Raw genomic sequence first — 15,462 nt, 5'->3', positions numbered from 1 at the left:
ATTGTCTGGTTGTCATAAATATTTCTGTTGGGTGCATACCCAGGAGTGGCATTGCTGCATCCTGGCTCCACACTGGTTTACCTTCAGCAGGTACTGACAAAGTTTCTTGCAAAGTGGCTCTGCTATTTTAGAGTCAGATAGTCTTAATAGTTAATGCCATCAAAGGGAGTTGGATGATCTTAACAATGTCATCCATGATACCTACTCACAGCCCTGTCTCCAGTGGGGAAACACATCTTTCAGGTGACCAGAGGTGCTGTGTCTGCTCGCTAAGCCCCATCTCCCCTGGCCTGTGCTGGCTGTGCTCTGAGAAAGTCCAGTTGTACAGCTCTTTTTCAATATTCCTTATCAGTCACCAAAGCCTCTGTCATTACAATACTGCTTGCTACCGGCAAGCCACAGTGTCCAAGATTACGGCTTATCTTCCACCGGAGCCCTGTTAAATTGATGTCTCCCTTGTTTAGAGGCACCCCAGGCCACTTGGTGTTATCAGTAAGTGGCATGCTCATCATCTCTTGGTAGGTTGTTTCTTGATGAGATTTCCTGGGGACCTTGGCCACAGATGGCTATCTCTTCCACATGCATTTTTGTTGTAGGGGGTGACAGTTTCAGGCCCAGTTCCCAGATTCTAGGGTGCATCTTGTATAGTGACTATGTGCTGATTACAAAATACATAGAAAGTGTGAGTTGAAAAAGACCTCAGAGGTCATCTTATCCACTCACCTCCTACATGTGGGGGAAACTGAGGCTCAGAGAGGTGAATTGAATTGCCCAATGTCATGCAGCTTGTCTCCTGACAACCAGCCCAGGTTCATTCTTCTGTGGCAGCCAGGCAGGCAGGATGGTCACCTGGACACTCAGACTCTGGGTGGGTGGCAGCTGCCACTGTTTGTAGAACCTGCTGCTGTTTGCAGAGACCCTCATGATTAAACATAGCCCGTGTCACTCCCAATTGCTGCCCTACAAGTTTCTCAACCTACTGCCAGGGGGCCTCTGTGGACCCTATTTCTGTGATTAGTTCATGTCTGTTCCATCAATATTGGTGGAAGACCCTATTTGCAGCATCTGTAGAACATATTACAATTCCACTGAGCATTTTTTTTCATTTATTTTGTGTTATCATCACATCCACCATTGTGAATTCTTAGGTTTATTTTCATCTCTTTATTTTAGAGATGAGAAAATTAAGGTCCAAAGATCACTAGTGGTTTACCCTATGTAGTATACAGTTTGGGAGTATCCTCTGTCAATCATAGAGCCTCCTTGTCCTTTGAGGCCTGGTTCAAAAGCTGCCTCTTCCATGGAGCCCTCTGAGGTTCTTCCTCTGGAAGATAGTGATGTCTCTGTCCTCTGGTCTCCTAGGGCCTTCTATATCTCTCTGATGGTGCTTAGCAACTTGACCATGGGATAGCTTTGTAAGTTCATTCATTCGAGGTTTACTGAGCACCTGCCTTGTGCTCAGGGCCTTGTGCTGGGGATACCAGGAGGAAGCTCATGGTCTGGTTGGCAGAAAGACAGGAATCCCGAATTTGGCAGACAACAGGTGTGACGCTGTGCTGTGGCACCAGGGGAGTGACACGTACTCTAGACATGTGAAGAGCGAGGGTGCCTGTCTGTCGCGGGGTGCTTCCTGGAGCGAGTCAGACATTTATGTGTGGGCTTTATCTTACCTCTGTGCAACCTTTCGGGGCAGGGGTGCACTTGCACCCCTTTGTGTGCCCCATGCTCTGGGTCACCTCTCTCACCTCTGCTGTCAGCTGGGAGCAGACAGGTGTGAAGCTGGGGGCCTTTCCTCCTCCCAGAGCCCAAGCATTGGTGGGCTGGGGCTGGTGTGCCGTTAGGACAGTGGGGCTAGACACTGAGGGAGGGGTTGTGACCTTGGCAGGTTCAGTCACTTTCCTGCTGGGCCTGTCCAGTCATATCCTAGCTTTTGTCCCCTAGCCCTGGCCGCAGCCCAGCCCTGGGCACTGTGGGAGAGGTCAGGGAGGAGCCACAGTCTTCCTCGAGCTCCCAGGCCCGACTTCCCTGAGAACTTCTGCGTCTTGGAGAAGCCGGGCGCAGGCTCAGGCAGCAGTGAGAGAAACGAACAGGGCTTTGGGGAGAGGAAAGGGCAGGCAGTGGGGTTGGAGCCTGTGTGTCTCCTGGGCCAGGCTCTCTAAAAGCAGAGTCTGAGATGGCTGGGCGTGGGGAGTCGTGGTTGGGACAAGCGACTTGCTGAGAAAATGCTCTCAAGAGAAACTGAGGGAAAAAGGGAGGCGGCCAAGCCAAGCTGTGGTTCAGGAAGTTCAGCCTCAGCCCGTCCCCAGGGGGCGCTCTGGAGCCCGAGCAGCGCCACAGGCACCCCGCCCTGCCTGTGTGTGCGTGTGTGTGTGCATGTGCGTGTGTGTGCGCGCGTGTGTGCGTGTGCGTGTGTGTGTGTGCGCGCGCGTGTGCGCGTGTGCGTGTGCGTGTGTGTGTGTGTGTTGGGGAAGGGGCAACCTCCTGAGCACCTCACTCTGGCCGAGGCAGTGCCTGCTGGCCGAGGGCAGTTCCCTGGGAAGGTGAGCGCTGGGAGGCGGCCCCAGAGGCACCGACACACCTGGGCGGAGGACCCACTGCATCCACTTCTGCTGCTGAGACAACCGTGCGCACTGAGTGATAACCAGTCTGTGCAGATGACAAAGCCCCCTCCCACACATCAGCCCAGTGAAAGGCACGGGTCTCTTTCTGGGGGTGGGGGTGGGGAATTGTCCCCTTCCTGGAGTCCCTGGCCCTCCTGGTTCTGGCCTGAGGACCCTGGGAGGAGTCTTTCCTGGGCTCAGTGGGGTCAGGCCTCTGAGGAGTGGCCTGGGGAGGTCTGGGCTGACCCCTGCCCCGACACACTCAGGAGTGAGTCCCAGAGCCCCCTGGCCCGGGGCTTCTTCTCTAACCCGACTCCATCCTCTCCCATCAGCTCCAGCCCAGGCGCAGATCGCTCACGCGGGCCAGGCGTGCGTGGTGAAAGAGGACAACATCAGCGAGCGCGTCTACACCATTCGGGAGGGGGACACCCTCATGCTGCAGTGCCTTGTCACCGGGCACCCTCGACCCCAGGTAAGCCCCCAGCCGGCCTTGCCTGGGCCCCTCCTGCCCTCACCCCCGTGCTGGGATCAGTGCTTGAGAAGAGGCAGCAGGAGACGAGGATGAAACGTACAGTAGTGGCAAGTAGGTAGGAGACAGGAGACTGGGGCTGGGGAAATAGCTGGAAAATTAACTCTGTGGGGAAGGGCAGGAGGCTGCGAGCTTATTCACCTGGAAACACTGACGACTGAGGGGAACAGACGAATGCCGGTTGTTCAGTTTCACTCTGTGCCATGGATCTGTTGAGCAGACACATCCTTAGATGCTCCTCCAGCCGGTGTCTGAGGGCAGACCACGTGCCCGGCTCCATGCTAGGTACTTTCTCCAGTGTGTCCTCTTCAGAGCCTCACGGCTGTGCTGTGAGGAAGGCATTAGTGCCCCCATTTTGCAGCTGAGGAAACTGAGGGTCAGGGAGGTTGGGTAAACTCCCAAAATCACAAAGCTTTGTGAGGCTGGAAGCAGAATTTGAATGCAGAACGAGTGTTCTCTGTAGCTGGTAGACTACCAGCACACCCTGCTTTGGGTCGAAGGCTGCAGGAGTTCCAAGCAACACAGAAAAACGATCTCTGCTTTAGGAGGCTTTGAGGTTCAAAGACCCAAAGCAATTAGAACGGAACAGAAAACAAGAATCTGGAAATGCCAGGTGAATTCTGTCACAGAGCAAGTGTGTGGTTCAGGCAGGAAGTGTTAGCCGGTTATCACCGAGAGCTGATGGGAGGAGGCGGGCTGGAGGGGTGGGTGGAATTTGCTGGTGAGCTGCTGTGACCTTTAATAGCAGCAGAGAAGGTGGCAACTGGATCCTAGGAAGGACAGTAAAATGGAAAATTTTTTTTCCCCCCGGGATAATTTTTGGGACAGGATGGCTGTAGTATGTTTGGCCTTGAGACAAACAGATGGACAAGGAAACCCCTAAGGTCTCTTCAACCTAAAAAATTATTATCACTGTTTACTCCTTCCCAAAGGTTTGTTTGGAAGTGAAAACAATTCCACTAGATTTAGGTCGGTGTTGGTGTCAGGTGCGACTGTTAAAGTGGGGATGGGCCTCCCTAAAAGCCAGTGAGGGAGCTGGGCCATCTCTCCCTGAGGCCACACCGGCCATCTGTGTGTCTCCCGGTGTGTCCCATGTATGAGTCATTTGTGGCTGTGACTGTGTGTACGTGCACTTGTATTTCTATTTCCATTGGAGGTTTTGTTGTTTGTTCTCCCACCCAGGCTCCAGCCCTTGGACTCATACTTGACTCTGTTTCATCTCATTCCCCACATCTAGCTAGACTCTGAGGCCTTTCTTTTTACATTGTGCATGGATCTTTCCCTCTCTATTCCTCATTGCCCCTCTAGGTCAGGCCTTCAGTCCTGTCCCTTGGACCACTGCAGCAGACTCTAAACTGACCTCCCAGTCTCCTGCTCTCCTCCTCCAATCCATTCCTGTATTCTGTTACCAGAATAACCCCCAAACATGCTACATCATATCGTTCCACCTTCAATGGCTTTCCGTTACTTAGCAGACCCATTCAAGCTGCTAGGAATGGGATTGAAGACCTTCCCCAATCTGGCCCCACCTGCCTTTCTTATTTGATCTCCCACTGCCATCTTTCTCACGCCCTGTGCTCTAGGCCGGCCTCCCCATCACTCCCCAAGTACACCTTTTCTGGTCCTACTTTAGCCATAGATGCTTGCCTCTCCTGAAATGCCTTCTAGCTTCTTATTTGTACATTTCATTACAACAAATATTTATTGAGCACCTGCTTTGTGCTAAGCACACTGACGGGTCCTGAGGATGCAACTATAGTTCCTGTTCTCAGGGAGCATGGAGCATCCAGTCTAGTAGGGGAGCAAGGGAAACATCATCTCCTGGCCTACTTTGTGGTCAGGGTGGGGGACTGAGTGGACATGGAATTCCTCACTCCAAACAAGTAGCAAGAGAGGGGGGATATCTGTGGAATAGACTTGCAGATAGACTCTACAGTGATGGCAGTGAGCAGAAGTTGAAGAACCTGCCCACAGAGAGACTGGGACTGCATACACACTGTAGCAATGGTCACATTAATACACACATGGGGAGTACGAGTTGAGGCCACAGGTCCATCCATGGCTGGGAGCTGGAACTGGACTCTACCGGAAGCTGGAAGCTCAAAAAGAGTGGTGCCATCTATGAATGGGGACCAGATGATGTCTGTCCCACAGCCCAGAGTCACAGCGGGGAGCAGACTCTCTGCTTCAGGGTATGGGTACAAACAGAGTCACCTATGAGAGCGCATAACCCTAAGGCTATCTGTGTCTTGCACTATCCAAATGGTGAGGAAACCCTAACCTGAGAAACTAACATAAAAACTGGTTGAAGCCCATGAACCCATTACCTTGGGCATAGGCAAACATAACACTATACCACATACAGCCTGTAAAGACCCCAGTAGGGCGTCTGTGGAAGATAATCCCCCTGAATACAGCCTGTGAAATAAAATTTCAAAACATTTAAAAATAGTGTGAGGAGGATCAGTCCATAGACCCAATAAGTTGAACAATTCACATCTGAGGAACAAGAGAAAATAGAGCGATTAGAAAGGGTCTTCAGAATAAAATTGTTTAAAATATTGGAAGAGATAATGGAAGGAATAGAATCTATAAGACAGGAGATTATGAAACCTGATCAATCAGATATGGGGAAAAAGCAAATAGAAATCCTAGAAATAAAAATACAGTCTTTAAAAAATTTGGCCTCAATACCCTAGAGATAGCTAAAGAGAAAAATGATTGAACTGAATGGTAGATCCGAGGAAATCTGCCATAATGCAATCCGGAGAAGACAAAGAGATGGAAAATGGGAAAAAGCAATTGAGAGATGGGGAGGATAGAAGGAGAAGCTACAACATAAATTAAGGCATTCCAGAAGGACAGAATAGACAACACAGAGAGGAGGCAGTATTTAAAGAGATAAGACTGAGAATTTTATAGAATTGAAGAAAAGTAGAAACTCTCTGATGGATGAAGCAAACCAAGTCTTGACTAGTGTGTAATCAAACTCTAGTTAGATAAATCATGGTAAAACCATACAACATCAAATACAAAAACAATAATTATGTTCACGACCCTGTTCTCTCTCCAAACCATGCTCTGAGCTAAGGATGGATTACCTGAAACAGCTCTAATGTTTTCCAAGTTTTGTAACCTCTAGGTCACTGGGGATAGAGTCGAGGGTGGGGAGGGGATGAGAGCAGAACCATTGTGGCCCTCAGGGGCCCCTCCCTGCATGAGAAAGATTGCCCTTTCACCGGCTTGTCCCCAGCCTTGTTTTTGTGGCTTCTTGCCTGACCTATTCACCAGTACCGGGGTCCTTACTAAGAAATCCTCCCCACTTCAAGACTGAAGCTGCCCCCTCCCACCCCTTACACTTAATTATCTGGAACTGAGATGTTTCTCTTAAACCTCTAGCACCTTGAGTAGTAGGCTCAAGTTTCCCATGTGATCTTTGCTATTTTTGTACAATCTGAGGCAATATGAATAATAGAAATTCGTTGAGTGACTAATATATACCAGGCACCACACCTAGGTGCTTTACATGCTTTCTTTCTAAACCTCATAATAACCTTGCAAAATGGGTGTTATGATTGCTGCATGATATATACTCCAAAACCTGGGGGCTTAAAACCACAAATACATACTGTCTCACAGTTCCTGAGGGACCGGGACCTGGGAGCAGCTTAGCTGGCTGGCTGTGGCTCTGGGTCTCTCTCAAGGCTGCAATCCAGGTCCAGCCAGGGGTGTGAACATCTGAGGATGACCGAGGCAGAAGGATCCACTTCAGACTCACTCAATGGCTGTTGGCCTGAGGCTGCCATTCCTCCCCAAGGAGGCCTCTCTCTAGGGCTGCTCAGGACGTGGTAGCTGGCTCTCCCCAAAGATCCCAAAGAGTGACCAAGATGGAAACCAGTCTTCTGCAACCTAATCTTGGAAGTGACACACTGTCACTCCGGCTGGCTGCATTCTGTTGGTCACACAGACACCGTAGTACAAAGTGGGAGGGGACTACCAAAGGGTGGGAAGACCAGAAGGACATCTCCGAGTCTGGCTACCACACACGCCCCCTTCACAGATGGAAATCGGAAGCTGAGAGGCCAGTAACCTATCCAAGGCCACTAAGCTAGTGAGTGGAATAATAGAAACATTTTATCAGAGTCTCAGTCTTCCAGGCACTAAGTATATACTCATTTAATCCTCCCAGTAACGCCAGGAAGGAGGGTAATATTCGCCATTTTACAGGTGAGGAAAGCAAGGCAGGAGAGGTTAGGTAACTTGCCCGCAAATCCGTGCTCTTAACCACAGCACGGTACGCCTGATGTAGAGCGTCTTCCCTCTGACCCTGGAGTCCCCAGGCTCTTGACTCTGGTGTCCGACCGCGTGTGTGCATCCCCACGAGTGCGTGTGGGGTCGTCTCCGAGGCCTGTGAGTGTCCCACGCGCGCCTGTGATGAAGTATGGGGACGGGGCAGCGCCGGTGCAGGGCGCTGGGCCCTGAGGCCCCCGGACCTCAGCCTCTCTGGCGGCCCAGGTGCGGTGGACCAAGACGGCGGGGAGCGCGTCGGACAAGTTCCAGGAGACGTCGGTGTTCAACGAGACGCTGCGCATCGAGCGCATCGCGCGCACGCAGGGCGGCCGCTACTACTGCAAGGCGGAGAACGGCGTGGGCGTGCCGGCCATCAAGTCCATCCGCGTGGACGTGCAGTGTGAGTGGAAGCCCTCTCCCTCCCCGGCCCCGGGCAGCGCACGGGGACAGGGGGCGTGGGGAGCTGGGGCGGGGAGGGAGGGCAGGAGAAGCGGCACCTCGGCGGGGCGGTGCAGATGGCCCAGGCGGTGCGTACTCCACTCTGCCATTTCCACGTTCCCATCTGTAATCCCGCGAGAACCTTGCGGCATCCCTGTAAGGTGGGCAGGGAAGGCAGGACGAGTTGGATTGTATCCCTTCCACAGATAAGAAAACTGAGGTACCAGGTGACTTGCTCGCAGGCATAGAGGCCAGATCTGTGATGAGGACACACAGGTCTCTTCCCTATGGCCCAGTGCCTTCCCGCAGTACTTCATGTCTCTGCTTTTGCCCCAAGGGCAGCTCTGAGACGTCCCTGCGCTACCACCTGTAGGACTAAGTACACCACCCACCCCTTGCCGCTGGCTGAATGGGAAGCCCTCAGTTGCTACCTGCCCACCATGGGTAGCCCCTAACCCCAGGAGCCTGTCTCCCTGTGTGCCACCCGTCCCCGCTGACACAGGTACCCAGAAGCTATAGGTCCAGGCCCAAGGGTGTGCCTGGCACTATCTTAGCCCTACAACGAACCTACCTATTAACCATGTATCCTCCCACCCCCCAAGTGGGACCTGATAGAGTGATGAACAGTGGAACTCCAGACCTCTCTTCTGTCCCTCATCAGCCACCCAGGGTCCTGCTGACCCCTGGGGCTGAATGTCATTTCTCAGGTTATCGGTGCTGGAAGGGGCTGGTGGGTATAGCCTGGGCTTCACCAGTGCCCACCTCCACTCATGGCCTTGTTTGCGATGTCTGTCCTGGGGGGCTGTGGAAGGAGGACAGAGTAACAGGATGCTGGGACATCAGCTGTGGGACGTTGGAATGTGGACTATTGGTGCCTGTTGTGCACAATCCTGGCTGTACACTGTAATCTCTAGGGGATGCTTTATCTTTTTTTATTTTTAATTTTTTTTTTAGAAACAGATCTTGCTCTGTTGCCCAGGCTGGAGTGCAGTGGCACGATCATAGCTCACTGAGATCTCAAACTCCTGAGCTCAAGTGATCCTCCTGCCTCAGCCTCCTGAGTAACTGGGACTACAGGCATGCACCATAATGCCCAGCTAATTTTTCTATTTTTAGTAGAGACGGGGTCTCCCTCTTGCTCAGGCTGATCTCAAACTCCTGATCTCAAGTGATCCTCCTGCCTCGGCCTCCCACAGTGCTAGGATTATAGGTGTGAGTCACTGTGCCCGGGAGAGTGTGACTTCTTACAAATGTATGTGTGTGTGTAAACACCATCCAGTTCAAGGTATAGAATTTTTCCAGGACCCTAGAAAGTTCCCTCATGCTCTTTCCTAGTCAATAATTCCCCCAGAGGCAATCACTATTCTGACTTTTGACACCATCAATGAGCTCTACCAGGCATCAGTATCAAAAAGAAAATCTCCCTGTGATCCTATTGTGCAAACCGGGGCAAGAACCACCAATCTACTCTAGTTTACTAATGAGGAAACTAGGGCCCAGAGAGAGAGAAGGGACTTAGGCAGGTCACACTACAAATCAACAGCTAACCTAGGATTTGAACCAGGGTTTTCCTGATTTCCAGTCTGCAGCCGCTTCCTCCATCCTCATGCAGGTCCCTGGGAGGCACAGCTGGGAGGGATTCTGGGAAGCCATCAAGTCCAGTCCCCTGCCTCTAACAGGCTGGTCAAGCTTGCAGGGCTGGGAGAGCATCTTGCTCCCTGGAAGTGTACCCTGAGGGTGGCTCAGCTTTCCCTGAGGGCTGCCAGGAGCCTCAGCCCCGCCCCCCATTTGGGGTCACCCAGTCCTGACTCCACAGGGGCTGTGCCCTTGCAGACCTGGATGAGCCCGTGCTGACGGTGCACCAGACGGTGAGCGACGTGCGCGGCAACTTCTACCAGGAGAAGACGGTGTTCCTGCGCTGTACCGTCAACTCCAACCCGCCTGCCCGCTTCATCTGGAAGCGGGGCTCTGACACGCTGTCGCACAGCCAGGACAATGGGGTCGACATCTATGAGCCCCTCTACACCCAGGTCAGGACGGGCAGCTGGCTCACCCCACACTGTTCCTCCTGCACCAACAAGGGAGGGGGCGGGGGTGAGTTCTTGGGACTGCCCTGATTTCAACAGTCCTGTTCTGAGGTTGGGAGCGCACGGTCCACCGGGAGTTCACATAGCCTGGGGCAGGGAAGGTCAGGGCAGAAAGGTCAGGGAGCAGTGGTGAGGACAGGAGAGTCCCCAAAGCCACGTGTCCCCCAGGAACAGTGCTAGTTTAAGGGGAACGCAGGCCCTGGGGCAGACAGGTCATCCCTGCCCCCTGCTGGCTGGTAGAGTATTGGGAACCCACGGGCAGGCACAGCAGAAGTGGGGGCAGGGAGACAACTCTCTTCCACCAGCCCCCTTCAGTCCCAGGAGATGGTGATGATGCCGTCCTGCCCGGGAGGGCTTTCAGAGGTGGCTGCCAGAGCCTCGCCTGTGGCCTGTGGGCCAGCCTCGTGTGTGTGGCTTGCATAAGGCAGAGCAGGATTCCCTCCTTACCCCTCATTTCCCAGAGTGAGGAAACTGAGGCCTGGTCAGCGAGCACCAGGGCAACCTCAGAGCCAGAGAAGCCCATGACAAGGCACTGCCAGGGCTGTGGCGAGTCTGGCGTCCACTCCAGGCTCAGGGCCCGGGGCAGGTGTGTGGATGGAAGCTGAGAAGACAGGACTTAGAACAGGAATTTGCTGTAGCCGCTGGCGCTCGGTGAGTGAGTGTGTGGGACCCCTGGAGACTCGAGCAGGCGCCTCACCCCAGTGGTCCACTGCCGCCCAGGGGGAGACCAAGGTCCTGAAGCTGAAGAACCTGCGGCCCCAGGACTATGCCAGCTACACTTGCCAGGTGTCTGTACGTAACGTGTGCGGCATCCCAGACAAGGCCATCACCTTCCGGCTCACCAACACCACGGGTACAGGCCTTTCCCTGCCCACACTCCTCGCCCACCCCCACAGGACTGCAGGCGCGTCGCTACTGGTGTCCAGCCCGCCTCCCCACTCCCTGCTCGCTGTCTTCTCCCTCCTCATCTCCCCCCAGGGCTTCCCTGCCTCCATGGTTCCCTAGCCCCCTCATCTCCCCCACATCCAGCCCTGCCTCACTGTCCCCTAATTCCCCACCTCCTTGTCCTCTTAGCACCACCAGCCCTGAAGCTGTCTGTGAACGAAACTCTGGTGGTGAACCCTGGGGAGAATGTGACGGTGCAGTGTCTGCTGACGGGCGGTGACCCCTTACCCCAGCTGCAGTGGTCCCACGGGCCTGGGCCGCTGCCCCTGGGTGCTCTGGCCCAGGGCGGCACCCTCAGCATCCCTTCAGTGCAGGCCCGGGACTCTGGTTACTACAACTGCACAGCCACCAACAACGTGGGCAACCCTGCCAAGAAGACCGTCAACCTGCTGGTGCGATGTACGTGGCCTCGAGGAGGGGTGGGAGGGAAGTTGTGAGGGGCAGACAGGGTCCCTGTCCTCCGGGAGCTAGCAGGGAGCTGGGCAAGGGGCCTGTCTGCTTCTCTTTGGTAGGTGAGGCGTGCTCAGGAGGCGTGTTCCAAGCACTTTGATTTCCCTGCAATTCAGCCCACCTGCCAGCAGAGGGCAGGACTAAAATTTGTGTAAAGTTTTATTTACAGTTTACAGTCTACATTTCCAAATACAACCTCAACAATCCATTTTTTTAGGTGAGGAAACTGAGGCTGCAAAAGCTAAATGCGGACATTCTAGGCTTTAGGAGAAATTTCCTGGTTTTCTCCCTCTACAATGGTTTCTACGTGATTCACTGAACATAAAGTAAAAATAACACACATTTCCACATACCTAATATGTAAATCTTTATTAGGAAAGCATTTAAGTGAATCTGAAGGCAATTACTAAGGGTAAAAGTGATGCAAAACTTGGTGCACAGTCTAAAGAAATATAAACACGTTTCTTACTAAGCCTCAGCCTCTGTGTAATACCATCAGCTGCTCATGATGATCTTGATTCTGTCACTCTGATTTAAGGGGGAAATGTAAAATTTTTCTGCTTGTACAGCTTGAGGGTTTTTTGTTTGTTTGTTTTTGGTTTTTAAAATCCAGGCTTGTTTCCAGCTCTTTAGCCCTTGAAAGTAAAGTACAGCTTCTGCCAAACCCAGCTGAGAGTCAGTGATGACCTGGTGTCTCTGATTCATTCATTTCTCACCACCAGCCTCTTTGACTCTCCTCACAGACTTTCTATTTAATCAGAGCGAGAAAGAAGGTAACAAGACTGTGGCTAGCTGATGACTACTTTTTCTCTCGATGGTACTTTTCCCATCAGAAATTATTTTCTCCGCCTGATTCCATTTGGCCTTCAAAACCTGGGTTGGTGAGATCTCAATTTATAGGAAATACTTATGGTCACCTTTTATTGTGACTATATAGCCTGCCTTGTCCAGCACAGTCCCGGTGTGTGGCTGTTGTACCAGTGTCCTGTCCAATAAATTGGGTAACCTATTAAGAACTCTGTCTAACTCTTAGTTTACTTCAAACACGATCCACATTTTTTTAATGAGTCCAGACCGTTTTCTTTCTAAACTCTGTGTTTTTTTGTTATTGCATGTAAAATGATTGTATTGGTCTTTTTTACAAAAATTACATATGCTTGTTACAAAGTCAAACAGCACAAAAGGTAAAATGTGAAAATTAAATTGCCTGTCATTTCTTCTCAGTTCCACTCTGTAGATACAACCACAATTATATTCTAGTGCATCCTTCCAAATGTGTATTTTGCGTATTCAAGGTTTAAAACTGATAAAAATAAAGCAGTGTAGTGGTCAAGAGTGTAAGCTCTGCGTTTGAATTCAAGATTTGCTACTTTTTTTGGCAAGTTGCTTAACCTGTCTATGAGCCTCAGTTCCCTCCTTTGTAAAATGGGGACCATAAAGCACCTCCCTCAGAGAGTTTTGGACGGGTAAAATGAGTGAATCCACATAGAGTGCTTAGAACAGTGCCTCTCACACAGTGTATGTTCAGTCCGCAGTGGCTGTAATTATTACCAAACCTGCTTTTCTGCAGTGAGCTTTTTTGAACTTTTAAACACTCTGAGCAAGTAGAACAATTTCCAAGCAGAGAAAGTGATGGTTTCACCTGGAGGGGTTGTAGCCCCCCACCTCCAGGAGGGCCAGTTTGAGGGGAGAAGCTGGGTCTGGGTGGGGTGGGACATGGGCCCCTGGCTTCAGGCCAGCCCCAGCCATCCTTCCCTCCCCATCCACCCGTAGCCATGAAGAATGCCACGTTCCAGATCACACCTGATGTGATCAAAGAGAGTGAGAACATACAGCTGGGCCAGGACCTGAAGCTGTCATGCCACGTGGATGCAGTGCCCCAGGAGAAGGTGACCTACCAGTGGTTCAAGAATGGCAAGCCAGCACGCATGTCCAAGCGGCTGCTGGTGACTCGCAACGACCCTGAGTTGCCCGCTGTCACCAGCAGCCTAGAGCTCATTGACCTGCACTTCAGCGACTATGGCACCTACCTGTGCATGGCTTCCTTCCCAGGGGCACCTGTGCCTGACCTCAGCGTCGAGGTCAACATCTCCTCTGAGACAGGTGGGCAGCTGGAGGGGCGTTGGGGAGATGTAAGGGAGGTAGAGTGGGGGGAATAGCTTGGGAAAGGGAGGCCAGAGTAAGGAGGATGCCATTTGTTTTATTTATTAAGCCCCTGTCATATGCCAGGCACTGAGCTAGGTCCTGGTGTAGAATAGTGGGCAAAACAAACTCTGCCCTTATAAAACTTAGTAGGAAGGCAAACATGTTTCAGATAGCCTCACAAATAAATATATCATTGCAGACTGTGATAAATGAGAGCCTGGAAAGAGTTCCCTGAGATAGAATGTTTGATCTGAGATCTAGGCAGAGGAGAGCAAGGAAGGGCCAAAGAATCAGCATGTGCAAAGGCACTGAGGCAAGAAAATGCACTGGACACAGGAGAACTGAAGGAAGGAAAGTGTGGCTGGGAGAATGGAGTGGGATGAGTGTGGAGAGGTTGGCAGGGGCCAAATTATGTAGGACCTTGTAGGCTGTTATTAGTCAGCTAGGGCTGCCGTAACAAGGTACTACAGGCTGGTGGCTTAAACAACAGAAATTTATCTTCTCACAGTTCTGGAGGCTAGAAATCTGAGATCATGGAGTTGCCGAGGTTTATTTCTTCTGAGACTTCTCTCCTTGGCTTGTAGATGGTCATTTTCTCTCTTTGTCTTTACATGGTCTTTCTTCTGGGCATGTCTATGTTCTGATCTCTTCCATTTATAAGTATACCGGTCATATCAGACGAGGGTTTACTCTAGTGACCTCATTTAACCTTAATTACCTCTTTAAAGATTCTGTCTCCAAACATAGTCACATTCTAAGGTACTTGGGGTTAGGACTGCAACACATAAGTTTGGGGGGGACACAATTCAGTGCATAACATAGGCCATGGTAAGGATTTGAGTCTTTATTCCAATAATAATAAACAACAATAATGAAATGGTATGGCTAACATTTATTGAATGTTTGCTGTGTGTTCTGACAATTTTATATTTATGTCATTCACTTTCATGATTTACCTTATGGAATAGTAGTTTATCTTCTCATTTTACAGATGAAGAAACTTAGGGTCAGAAAGTTTGAGAAACTTACCTAAGGTACTACAACAATAAATGGTAGAGCTGGGGTTTGAACCCGGGCAATCTGACTTCAGAGCCTGATGTCAGCCACCGCTGAAGGGTTTACACTTTGAGAATGACAGGAGGTTGGAGGGGACCTTTTGGAGAGGGTCTCCAGAATCTTGGCTCCAGCCCTAGGACCTTGTACTGAGAGGCAGGCTGACTTCGGCCGGCTGTCCGCATGACCAGGTGCAGAAATGTAACAGCTATGAGTATTTCTTCCTTTGGCTCTTCAACTCTCTGGGCCTCAGTTTCTCTCTGTGAGAGACTGGACCACTTGGCCTTGGAGGCCTCTTCCACCCTGACATCTGCACAAGGTGAAACTGGAGAGGTCAGAAAAAGCTTCTGGAAGGAGATGAACTTGAGCTGGCTTTGGGAGTGGACCAGAAGTCCATAGATTGCATAAATTCATTTTGCAAACTGTCTTATGCCAAGCCCTGGGTGCCAGACTGAATGCACAGCCCTTCCTCAGAGCTCACTGCCTAATCAGGAGAGAGGGACGTGTTGGGGGAGGGGTAAGGCAGGAAATGGAAGGGCAAACCTTGGAAGTGTGACATGGAGGTAAAGGAGGAGTCTGTAGAGCATCCTGGGGAAGCCAGAGAAGTCTTCTTGGAGAGGTGTGTTCCATGTGAGCCTTGAGGGCCTGATAACATTTGCCAGATGGGAGGACACTCCTAGGAGAGGATATGACAAGCAGAAGGAATAGAGGAGCACCCAAAAGTGTATGAGACCTGGTGTGTCCAGGGATTGTGTTTCTCACAAGTGGATCCCACAGCTGGGACACAGGATGGGAGAGGGGAGATGAGGCTGGGGGTGGTAGAGGCTGGAGCAAGAGGACCTTGTTTGCAGAGCTCAGGAGTTTGAGCTTTAACCTGAGGGTAGTGCAGCCTGGAAGGGAGAGAGGCTCTTAGCCTGTGGGGAGT

General features: G+C 51.5%; 1 protein-coding gene across 1 annotated transcript in view; it reads left to right on the top strand.

Moving 5' to 3' along the window:
• The window catches only part of MDGA1 (MAM domain containing glycosylphosphatidylinositol anchor 1), a 55,627-nt gene that overhangs the window by 26,143 nt on the left and 14,022 nt on the right, over nucleotides 1–15,462 (top strand). The window contains exons 2-7 of the mRNA XM_045541880.1: nucleotides 2,933–3,072; nucleotides 7,645–7,819; nucleotides 9,691–9,887; nucleotides 10,665–10,797; nucleotides 11,019–11,288; nucleotides 13,113–13,442. Coding sequence (XP_045397836.1) covers nucleotides 2,933–3,072; nucleotides 7,645–7,819; nucleotides 9,691–9,887; nucleotides 10,665–10,797; nucleotides 11,019–11,288; nucleotides 13,113–13,442 — 1,245 coding nt within the window. The remainder of the gene's footprint in view (nucleotides 1–2,932; nucleotides 3,073–7,644; nucleotides 7,820–9,690; nucleotides 9,888–10,664; nucleotides 10,798–11,018; nucleotides 11,289–13,112; nucleotides 13,443–15,462) is intronic.

The sequence above is a fragment of the Lemur catta genome, chromosome 2, assembly GCF_020740605.2.
Source record: "Lemur catta isolate mLemCat1 chromosome 2, mLemCat1.pri, whole genome shotgun sequence".
Taxonomy (NCBI): Eukaryota; Metazoa; Chordata; class Mammalia; order Primates; family Lemuridae; genus Lemur; species Lemur catta.
This window is presented reverse-complemented; position numbering and strand designations above follow the sequence as displayed.